Source organism: Eriocheir sinensis, chromosome 35 (assembly GCF_024679095.1).
Source record: "Eriocheir sinensis breed Jianghai 21 chromosome 35, ASM2467909v1, whole genome shotgun sequence".
In the NCBI taxonomy this organism is placed as follows: Eukaryota; Metazoa; Arthropoda; class Malacostraca; order Decapoda; family Varunidae; genus Eriocheir; species Eriocheir sinensis.
In genome coordinates, this window is record NC_066543.1 from 12,397,765 (window position 1) to 12,409,837 (window position 12,073).

Below are 12,073 nucleotides of genomic sequence, written 5' to 3' on the forward strand. Positions count from 1 at the left end.
AAAATGATATCAATTATGGTAGGTCTAAGGTGCCAACTATCACATCACACCGAACAAAAGAAAAAGCTACACCATGCCAGTACTCAGTCAGTGCTCAACAAATCGTTAGTCTACAAATGTTACATGTTGGAATGGTTACTAGCCAAGAATATTATTAGCAATGTCATTAATGAAATAACTATGCAAAATATATACAAAATACATCAAAGCAGAGACACACTTACAAGCTGGAGTTAAACAGGACACAGTACACAAGGAGCTCTGAGACAACACTACAAAAATAAAGGAAACACTACCTTCATGCACCATGCTTGCTAGGCTGCACTGCATCAGGGGCAACCGTGGTGGGGCTCCTCAGGCCTCAAGACCCAAGAAGAGCCCCACCAGGCACCACCAACAGCTGCCACCAATGTTGTTTATGGCTGAAGCTTACGGTCATGCCTCCAGATCTCAATCACTATGAGTGGGACTCTGAGAACACGGCAATGCTGCCTCCTGACAGTTACCTAGAACCCTGCTGGAGCCATGACTCTTGTCTTGTATGTATGAAATGTATTTATTTGGAGACTTTCAAATATACCTGAATTACAGCTGGAGCACGTATTTCACATAAACTTTATCTCCATATTCTCTATTACCAACACATAGCCCAATTAGAACAATTATTTTAAGGTAAATGTTTCATAACTCTGTGACAATCTTTGTTAAAACATTGGCAAACTACAAATCATATTTATTGATCATAATTATTGAAGTATTGAAGGTTTCACTTTCACTTGATGAAAGGAAATTCTTTCTACTCCTTAAAAGGTTTGTCTACTACCGTGTGTGATTGCATGACCTTATGTCTGCAATACAGTATGATAGTTTTTGAATAACCAAATACAGAGGAATATTCTAATGGCAGTATTAACCATCAGGCTATAAGTTCAACTAGCTCTGTTGGTTTCAGGCTCCTGCAAGCATGAGGTACTATTGCTTCCATACTGTCATTCAGGTTAGATTAGTATGTGTTATGAATTCAACATTACGCACTTACTCTGTCACGTTGAGGGAAGAAGCAGAAGTGTTATGGCAACACTACTTGAGCCTGTGTGGTTGAAGGGCCACACTATGGGGTTAAAAAGTCCACTGGTGTACTGGAAGAGACCAATGACCACTTACCGTAAGGTGTTCATGGCCTTTGAAAGGGGATTTGTTTTCCTGCCAACTTCAGGAGTGAGTGTAGGGTAGGAGGGGTGGTAAGGCGGGACCTCCAGAGTGGCTCCCCCTGCAGCCAGCACCAGTGAGTTGATAGACAGAGAGGAGTCGGTGAGTCGCCAGGAAGACCCGTCACGCAGGACAGATAGAGGTGTGGACTGGACAACTGCAGATAAGTACTTTTCTTGCTCCACTGAATAGGACACTTCACTGGTGTTTCCTAAGTGAATGAGAAACAGTTCATTGCTACCACATGGCAGTTCATGTGAAGCCTACTCATCTTCATCATAAGCTATTATTGGTTCCCTGCAAGAAGAAAGCTCGGACCTTCCAAAAAACAAACAGGTCTGTAGAAATCAGACAAACTCTCGTGGGTACTATTGTGTGAATAAAGTGGTCACATCATCAAACCATACCATCCAAACAATAGTCAAATACATATATATTACCAATAGTAGGTTAGGTTTTCAAAATAGTATACATGTGAGAACAATAATACAGTACCACTGCAAATGAATCATTAAAGCATTCATAGATGACCCTATTTTAATGATCACCATTTTAAGAACCTGAGTTATGAAAACTATATATCATTAAAAGTACCAGTAGTTGTGGAGGGTCCTTTCAACATACTCATGACGCTCATGGTGTGGAAGCCAGCACCTCGAAGCAGGAGAGCTTTGGTGCGTGGGTGCCGCCAGGTGATGACTGGCAGCCGGTTGTGGCGGTAACAGCGCGCTAGGCGGTGGAGGCTTTCATCCCCGGTGGGAGAGGGTACAGACAGCAGGGCTGGGTAGCTGAGGAGGGATTAGAGTTTTACTTTTACTGCTTCAAAAGAAAACTTAATCTGCAACTGTGATGACAGGCTGCAGTATTATGTGAGAGTAGCCCTGCGCAAAACAGACTTGTTGCTGTGAATTTATTTATAATTCTATTGACACACTTGTCCTCTTTCACAGATAGGGTACATAGAATTTATCAGAAAATGCGAGGGGTGAGCGAAAAGACAAGAGGGCTGCTACTGCTGCATCAAATATTAATTCCTCTTATGGCTCAGCTGTTCATTTAGGCCCTAGTCTAACAATTCTGAGAGTGAGATAACATAGAACTAATGCTGCATGATCACCATTCCAGTCTCAGCATGACCATAGAATAAGTAACAAGAATGGAGAACATAGCAAAGATGTGGAAACAACATCTCATCATTTGAGCATATTGCTGGGTACTAGGATAAGGTTGGCCGGCCATATCCAGTGTGGGGAAACTTTGGAGGCAACTCACAAGGCCATCTAGTAGTTCCCTACCCTTCACATTAAGACTGTATATTCACTTGGTACCATTTTAATGCTTCGTTTCATCTTTTAAAGGTCCTAAATAACTTATAGCCACTGTCATGAAATTTGTTCCAAGAATTCAAATGCAGTCAGCTGAACTTGAGGCCATCATTCATACCTGCAACATTTAACTCAGGACTCTACCTGGATGTTTTCTGCAAAATCTCAATAATATAAGAAAATCAGAATTATATTACGGAAAATGGGTATATAGTTTAACTTACCGGTATTATGTCACTGGTATATAATGATGCAAAACAATGAGTTTAAACACCCCTTTCTGGGATAAAAGGAGACAAAAACCTCATGATCAAATTTAATGACCTTACCTTCGACAGAGTTGATAGTTTATGTTGCAAGAAGTGATCCTGAACTCAGACTTGTTCCTTGGAGTTACGGTGGCGGTGGAGGTGCCCAGACTGCCGAGGCTCAGCCGCATGTAGTCCTTGTGGTAGCTTCGCTCAGACAATTTCTCTAAAGTCTTGTTGTCTACCTCCCGCACCCCCACCAACCCTGCCACCGACAGCTGCCCAGTGGACCCGTTGCTCAGCCCTGACGCCTCAAGCTCATCGACAACTGGAGATGTAAATTGCAGTAAATAGTCAACTCTTTTTTTTCATACTAATGCATCTGTGTACCAGCTTTTAAAAATGATCAACTGAAACACTTGTCCATTCTAATTCAAGCAAATATTTAAAAGGATATTCAGTGCACTTGCTAATTTAAGGAGTTGACATCTCCAAAAGTTTGCTAGAAACTAATGAACATTAAAAATTCTTGAAAAATCACAGGATCTTATCTTAAAATTCATCATTAATGTCAAACACTCATACAAAAATACATCTTTTTAATGGTGGACGATGCAACAGTTAATGCCAATCATGTATATATCAACACCAAAAAAACTTAGAAGTGGCAAATCCAAACCAGTATAACTGAAATAATAAACAAACTAAGTGATGCTAAACTATATTAAGAGGCCATATACAAAAGACATTAGGACTCAGGTACAAGCTGCAAAGGGAACACCAAAGAGAGGCTGATAATGTATTGCCAAACCGTAAACAGACTGCCTTAGTGTGGCACACATCCACAGCTTAAATTTTACTTCTTGGATGACAAAACATTATTGAACAAACTGGAAATGAAAACCAAACAACAAAAAATTTCATTGCATTATTTTTAAGACATTTCATTTCTTTAGTGCTGTCAAATGAAAACATTCTTAAGGGCAGGGTGTTTTTGCATTCACATTCACTAAATCACAGTGCTTACTTGAACAAAATAAACACTGAGATAATTCTATATTTATGGTAGAATTTAGTGCAAATTCAGATATTGCTAGAGAAAGACTGACACCTACCTGTTACTGCAATAACATGAAACAACCATTAATGTCAGTTTGTGTGTGTGGCAAGGATAACACCAAGTAGCCACTAACTGAACATCTAAGTAAGCTGATTCATAAACACCAGGCACAAACTAGCCTATGCCATTGCTATCAACATTAGTATATGCTGGTGTCATGATCACCCAAAATTTTCGGCATTTTGCATTCTTAAATCATAATTTTGACAAAACTCATGGCACTTCTTCTGTGGCCCCCTACTAAATGTACTTAAGTTCATATATTACATATGAAACAAATATACCATCCAAATTATTTTATGAATGTGATATTTTTATTATGGTTATAGGTTTAATGTCCAATCAGTTTTTAATCACATCCTGAAATAAAGTCATATCTTAATGTCTGGGGAGAATATATTAATACTTTGCATGGACTTCATCTATCTCCATTGCTAGGACACTCAGGAAGCTCCTCTATGGAGAAGTGCAGGGTGATCAGAGCCTCTCATCACAGGGGCAACAAAGAGCAACATCTACATTAGCACCAGCAGCACTCACTGGGGGACAGTCTACCTCCACAGTCCAATTCCTCTGAGCTGCGACTCACAGGCGATGTAATGCGCAGCAGCTTACACTGGCCTTTGTTACTGGTACCTAGGAAGCCATACCGTGCACTTGAGCCTTTCACCCAAGAATAAAGACATTGCTTGAGAAAGTTCCAGTTTGGCACCAACAGGACTACACATGTCAATAGATTATACTGAATGGAAGTTCGGTTCAATTGAGGTAAGAAAGGAGAGGCATTTACAACACCTCTGGTTATGATATGTCTGTTAAAGGGTCTTTGATCATCTCTTCAAGACACAGGTGCTGTTTGTTTAAGTTTAGAGGACAGATTAAGAAAGAAAACAATGAACATAAGCAATGATATCTATCAAAATAACTGTGCCCTTACTATGAAGTTTCTTCCTGAATCTGCCTTTGATGACTTGGTATAGTTTTAATGCAATTATGGTAATCTATAACCATTAGAGGATATAGGCAAACCAAGCAGAGATAGCTCAAGTACCAATGGCTAGAAAATAAAATGCTAGGAAAAATCAATGTATGATGGAGAAACGGATTATACAGAACAAGTTATTTGATCACAAATTCCTATTTATGTTTTACTTAAAGGCAACGTTTGAGGTGCCCCAAGCTGAATTGAGGCACGCAACACATGAGTCAGATCAGTGATAGCACCTGTCTTGTATTGCTTAACAGTTCAGGCATTTTGAGGGTGGCATTAAGGTAATTTTTTCCACACAAAACTCAATGAAAAGTTATGAAAACAGATGCAAAGCCAAACTTTGAGCAGAACTGAGGCACACAACAGTTAGTGCATGACAGATCAAGGAAACACAACCCTCCCAGCCAATCCAAGTACAGAGCAGACTTCAATGTTCCTCCTCTGACGGCAGTTACAAGTTGGATTCAATCAAACTCACAAGAAGTATCAGCCTCATTTTTGCTAACGCTGATTCAAAGGAAAGACATCCAACAACAATGACAACCCAACTTCAATCTCATTTTCTCAATTTCTTTTGCATTTCCCTTTTCTTACTTCAGCATGGAGCACCAAAATCTTTCTTGCTTTTTACTGAATAACTTAAATGGTGTCACTTCTAGCAGTAAAAGATGTGTAAAAACAGAATAGGAAAAAAATTGAATGATCACATAAAAAAAGGTCACATATAGAGTTAAAAGAACTTGCATGACTGTAGAGAGAAGAGCATGAAAAAAAATGGGTGACTCATGAAACGGAGCTCATAGAATCAATGATAGATTTGTGTTGAATATGTGGTTCACAATGGTACCTCTAGTATACCTCTACACACTTTATAAAGCACCATGCAGTAGAAGTGAGAGCTGTTGCAAAAACTGTGGTGCCAGCCACTGAATGGTGCACACAGGACAGTTTTACACATTTAATGAGATAATAGTACTTCTGATTATTGTCCAAGCCCCATCCCGGTGTAAGATACAGCAATAGCTATAGTGATCATCGTTATTTTCTCAAATAAACATAAATATACACAGTATCTGCAAGTTCAAAAAGTACTTGGTTAGTGTGAAAGTAGTGAGGCACATGTTGCTGGTACTTACTGGAGAGGTCATCGTCGAGGGGCAAGTCTTCATTACTGAGGTCCATGTTAGCCACCTGGGCAAGACTCATGCGGCCAGGCGAGGTCATTGACTTGTTGTTGCTGGGAAAGACGTATTTGTGCCTCTTTCCAGCTTTGCTTGGCTTCAGGCCGGCTGCCTTGGCTGTTTTCATCAAAGTCTTCTTCGCAAAACCACTAAAAAGTGAAACCACATTGTAGAAGGGAAAATGGAAGGTAATATCTTCTATGTCATAAACTAAGGTGATCATAACTCATAACTCTTTTTGTTACTGTTGATATATAAAGAGGACTACTACTCACCGGAGAGTACCATAACCAGGTTTGTCCTTCTGTTGCCTGCTGGGTGTCTGGGGAACATGACTGTGGCCCACAAAGGCAAACAAATGCAGGATGGTTGGTGGGTGTCGCAGGCGGTTGATCAATTTCCTCATTGCTTCTATGCTTTCCTGTGGAACTTCTTCGTCAAAGGCCACTTTGATGAGCTGGAAATAAAAGGCTCACATAACAACAAAAAGGCAAAATATTACTCTCAGACTGTGGATGTAAACTGATTAAAATAGGTAGTCATAAAATATACACTGTCAATCTACATCTCTGGCACCCCAGCCTGTCACTGGAACTTCCTCTAGCAGGATAATCATGGCAAAAGTCTTCTAGCACTCTCTCTCAACACATTCAATCCTTTGCCTGCCTACTCAGTTTCTCTGATACTCATTAATGCAGACACAAATACACATAAAAACACATACAAATGAACATAAACAAAATATATATAGCAAGAGCATCATCCTGTCATTAAACATGTCAATACTTTCAACTAGCAATGTCCTATGTAATATATGTACGATGTACAGCCTCAAAACTAGGATATGTCTTGCCTGGAAGGTGTTGGACCTGATCTGGAGTCCCTCATTGAGCCACTGGTCCATGGGTCCCGGATGCTGGTTGGCTGGGACACGCTTCTCCCGGGTGATGGATGACACAGGCATTGACCGAACCACAACCTGCTCACAGGCTACAAACAAATATGCTGCTCAGCCACTCCATATAGCACTGGCATAATATACAAATTGAATTGACATCCCTTACCTATATACAACAGATTTACGAAGAAAATGGAAAACCCACCCCACAAAATATTATGAGGAAATATAGCCCACAGTACAGAGCACCAAAAATATAAAACCCAAGCCTGCGTACCATATGGGTCAATGGGAAGACCCTTGAAGATAAGCCTGTAATTGGTGAGGAAGAGTGCACCCTCTGCAGGCAACAGGATGGGGCCTCCCACGTGTCCTCCAGTGGACTCCTCCCGACCATCAGGCAGCAGGTACACCCTCAGGCCTTCGTACACCACCTCCTCTCCCGGCACCAGTGAGGGCAGCAGAATCTTGGGCTAAAGGAGAGAGATGAGACAATTACTTATGATTTCCAGCCCACTGATTAGATGATACAAAGACTGGATAAATATTGTTCATAGTAACAGTAATACCCAGCATATAAATGATGTTCACAAATAATCCAGACTAAATGCCTGCAAACATAATTTTCGATGTATTCTTTACAAATAGGGCAACAATTTTCAGTAATCAAAATTGCCTTTTAAGCATACATGACATTCTTAGCAACTATTCACATATTTATACTCATGGATTTTCTTCATTTCCCAAACAAAATTTCCCAACATTCTTAAACAATGAGAAACATCAGTCATCATGTCCACAAAGAAATAAACAAGACAAAACATCCACAAACAGATGACTGATCAAGGACAGGAACTACACATCTGAATATTATAGAAATACAATCCCACATGAAGAAGCCCGTGTGCATAACAGACTTCCAAGACACAAACACCCCAGCCACTGCATGTGGAGCCCCACCAACAACTCAGCCCAAGCACCAGCATGTGGCCTCTCCTGACACTCACCTGGCCATACACAATCTCTGTGTACCTGGGGTCAGGCTCATATGTGCCATCTATAGTCTGCCTATATGCATCACGTCTGATGAATATTGATGACTAGGGGACCAAAACCAAACACATTAATACATGCACACAGAACTTCAATGTAAGTAAAATGTTAATTTCCTCACAAAATAAATTTTTCTTTAAATAATGAAAAAAAAAATGCTTTAATTATCAACTCAACTGAATATATGCAAAAAACAAATCTACTGCCTACTAATTTGCCAATAGATGTGTTTTTCACTAAGAAATAAAACCGGACCATGTTAAGATTTGCTTGATTTCTTTTGGTGGACACAGGGAGAACAAGCACCACAACACCCACCTTCTGAATTGGTGGCAGCCTTTTGGACTCCTTATACACAGCATCCAGTGTCTCCACATGCATGGCCACCACCCCAGGTATCATCTGGTGGAGGGACTTGATGTGCTCCTCTGTTGTGGAAAATATTAATTCAAAGAAGTATTCAAATGACAATTCTGTTGATACTTTTAATCAGTATTCAGAGTATCAACATGTATCCCCACTAGCAGTAATAACACCTGTATTTTGTTTTCCACAAATAACAGGCAACCAATCTGTGGCAACACTTTGCCTCTTTGAATAATTTGCACTCTCATGATGATTTTTTTTTTTTTAACATTAGGTGATTAAAATCAAGAAGCCTGGTTAGGGTTCAAAAGGAGCCCAACTTCTTTTCCCATGATATTATTGTCCCAGTTGCAAGCTCCTGGCCATGTGGTCATGAGGTGGGCATTGTATCAGGGGATGTCCAGAATCATACCTTTCAGCTATATTCAATCTTATGCTGTCTATTCCACTTGTCTCTATGCTTTCCTAAGTTATCAATAACATCCTGAAGGTGTTTTAATCTTACCTGTAACATTGCCCTCTGTGCAGACCTTGTCCACAAACCTGGACACAAAGCGCACCACACTTGTCTCCCTGTCACTCTGCTCTTGGTCTTCAAAGCCTGACTCGGCATCAAGACTATCACTCTCTGCCATGCTAGAACAAGATATTAGTTTGATATTACTAAGCAAACAGTTCATAAGTTGCATTGCATATATAATATTCTTGCTAACAAATATTTTATCTAAGATTGACAAGAACCTCATTAGTTACGATACTGCCACTGCGCAAAGTAAGGAGGGAGTGTTTGGATAGAGAGAGATGGAAACTCTTCTGCTGTGGTCATCCCCTGGTGGGAGCTCCTAGGAGCAGGCATCAAAGATGAATGAATGAAAAAAGATTGACGAGAATCAATTTATAAAACTGAAAAATGTTGAAGAATATGGCAGTTACCTGTTTGTTATACTGTTGCTGGCATTATCTCGTTCATTGTATGTTCGTCGATGCACGGCTGCGTTGATGTCTAAAGGTATCCTGAGGTACACCATCCTGTTAGCGTAGTGAATGGCCTGTGAGTACAGCGTTGACTCCTCCTGTTCCACCAGTTCTCGCTGCTTTTCTGTAGGACATGGTAGGATTATGGGCTTAACCCTTCAATAATAAGTGTTTATAAAAGGGATACAGCATTAACAACCTATTGTCAGTCTCTCAGTGTTATGTATTCTTACCTATAGTCTTAGAATTATATATCAGCAACAATTTTCTACATCATTCACCAAAATGAGTAAAGGTGAAAACTACAATCCTCATTACATCACTTAATTCTGAGAACAGACTGTAAAGTGCTAACTCCAGGCTTGGATGGTGAAGGGAAAGATACAATGACGGTACTGTATATAGTGTCAGAGTAATTCAGGACTAATGAGGGAAGTAAAGAAGCAAACACTGAGAAGATGCTGCACAGCTTCACTTGATAGATTAGTCCTGTTAAGTGTCATTATTGACAACTAAACTTTGATAACATCATGTAATGTCAATTTCAGTGAACCTTCTACTTCTCAGAAAGGTAAGAGGAAGCCCTGGGACTGATGGCATTGGTGAAAGAAAGTGTAAGAAAGGCAGTAGCAGGAGTAGTTTCCTGCATGTTGTGAGGATTCTGCAGGCGAACTTTGCAAAAAAAATCCTATATCAATCATATCCATTATTTTTTCATGGCATAAAAAAAATATATATAGTGTTGACAGATTTGAAAACGAAAATACAAATAAACTTTCCTTGATACAAAACACAAGCAAAAGGTTGGAAAGAAAACAAATGCAAATGGAGAAGATTTTTTGAGGGTGTATCCATCTTTCCTCTACCATGGTGCTTAGTTTCAGTTGCAAAGTGCAAGATTTATGCACGGTGGCAGGGTCTTTATATATTCCCAGTGCCAACATTTGTTTGCTTCATGCATGGACCTCACTAGTGGACTAAAAAAATCTTGTTGTGTCATTTCTTTACAATTATAACATAACTAATTTACTATCATAGAAAATTAACCCTTAGACGACGGAAGTATTCAAAGAGCAGCTCCCCCAAATCGAATTGTCTATATACAGTCACTGCTGAACTTAGGACCATAGCAAAAATATAGTTACACTGCATAGTACATGTTATAACTATCATCTATATATAGAGTCTAATGCAATCTGTAAGTCTTGTTATATTTCTGCCACACAAAACTGACTGACTGGATTTTGGACCGTCTATATCTAGCTCCACCACCGTTTAAGGGTTATTATCTATTTGGCAACTAGTGAAACTGACCATGCCTGTAGCCTTGCCCTGGTAACTAGTCCAAAATAAGTTTAGGTCTGAAATACAAACTTTAAAATCTTACTGGGGTCTATATTGGGCCACAATCTCATCTGCTCCGCTGCAATCTCCAGAGCCGACGGTTCATGCGCCCGAAGGTACGGTAATCTCCCGTCTTTCCATAGGTTTGCATCTGAGATCTGAAGGTTAAGAAATCATAATGCTATTGACATCAATATTGAGAAACTTAAAAATTTAAGAAAATAATTAAAATTAAATCAGGAAAAAACATCTCATTACTGTTATATGATGAGGTGATTAACTCTGTATAAATTGTAATACACAACTCTTATAGTACTTTCACTTCAGTGATTTATACACTATCATATATACGTATGCCTATACTACCATATTTGAGGTCATATAAGGCATGCTCTTTTTCCCTTAATGTCTGAAAATCCCCCAACTTTTTAAATGCCAATGGACAGGGTCAATGGCAGGCTTTGGATTGCCTGGAAGCAGTGGTTTGACACTGAGGTATATACCTCACAAAACTGACTCCCAGATTTCATTAACTAATTAACCTAAAGCATCAAATGATATTTTCCACCCTAGCACAAAAGACACTCATCCCTCAGGATCCTTACATCTTTGGGGTTGTTGGGGCTGAGAGTGGGGTCCTTCATGGCAGAAGTGTCTGAGGTGATTGAGGTTCTACTTGTCTGCTGGGTACGTTCTTGATATAAGCTCTTGATCTCTCTCTGTACATCCTGGTAGAAAGATGCTTCCCAGAATTGCTGATTGCCCCAAACAGTGTGATCCTGAAAGTACAGAATAAAAATTATATTTCTTCTTCAGTAATAGAAGGGAATGAACAAAGAAATGGTACTTGGGGATCAAGAAGCAGTATCATGGTCATGGTATAAATTTTTCTTTTCCTTTTATTCACTGATAACTGTGCATAAGCATTGTAAATCTGAGAGATATAACCATAAAATAGAATATCTGTACCTGTATGCAGGTGTAAGCAAACTGTATGACTCCAGTGCAAAGTTTCCGACAAAAGGCTGAGGAGAGAGGGAGCAAAGCTGCTGCAACACCGTACTCATCTAAGGGAGAGTCATCCTGGAAAGAAAATTGCAAATGAAAATATCCTCCACACTTCCTAACCTCATCATTGCTTCAACATTTGGATAGTAGTAACATATTTTAGGTTTTAGAAAGGACTTCATTCAGATAACTCACTCCCTGGTCAACTATTCTTTGGGTCAATTAACATGCTCGTCATATTCCATAACTTAAAAAAAAAAGGGGGGGGGGGGGGGGCACTTAAATTGGTTACTACATAACTGGCATTGCTCAGCCTTGTTTCATTACAATATCTGGCTGTCAAGAACAAATATAC

General features: G+C 39.6%; 1 protein-coding gene across 7 annotated transcripts in view; it reads right to left on the reverse strand.

Annotated features, from left to right (window-relative positions):
* Positions 1-12,073, reverse strand: part of LOC127007413 (myotubularin-related protein 13-like) — a 37,128-nt gene that overhangs the window by 14,072 nt on the left and 10,983 nt on the right. For 4 of the 7 annotated variants that reach the window (XM_050878403.1, XM_050878398.1, XM_050878397.1 and 1 more), the window contains exons 15-29: positions 11,680-11,793; positions 11,316-11,489; positions 10,754-10,868; positions 9,325-9,490; positions 8,897-9,027; positions 8,344-8,453; positions 7,980-8,072; positions 7,250-7,445; positions 6,928-7,064; positions 6,350-6,531; positions 6,030-6,223; positions 4,443-4,565; positions 2,864-3,110; positions 1,804-1,997; positions 1,165-1,420 (exon numbers count right to left, since the gene is read on the reverse strand). In XM_050878403.1, the coding sequence (XP_050734360.1) occupies positions 1,165-1,420; positions 1,804-1,997; positions 2,864-3,110; positions 4,443-4,565; positions 6,030-6,223; positions 6,350-6,531; positions 6,928-7,064; positions 7,250-7,445; positions 7,980-8,072; positions 8,344-8,453; positions 8,897-9,027; positions 9,325-9,490; positions 10,754-10,868; positions 11,316-11,489; positions 11,680-11,793 (2,432 nt within the window). The remainder of the gene's footprint in view (positions 1-1,164; positions 1,421-1,803; positions 1,998-2,863; positions 3,111-4,442; positions 4,566-6,029; positions 6,224-6,349; positions 6,532-6,927; positions 7,065-7,249; positions 7,446-7,979; positions 8,073-8,343; positions 8,454-8,896; positions 9,028-9,324; positions 9,491-10,753; positions 10,869-11,315; positions 11,490-11,679; positions 11,794-12,073) is intronic. The other 3 variants (XM_050878400.1, XM_050878401.1, XM_050878402.1) reach the window with 3 other exon arrangements.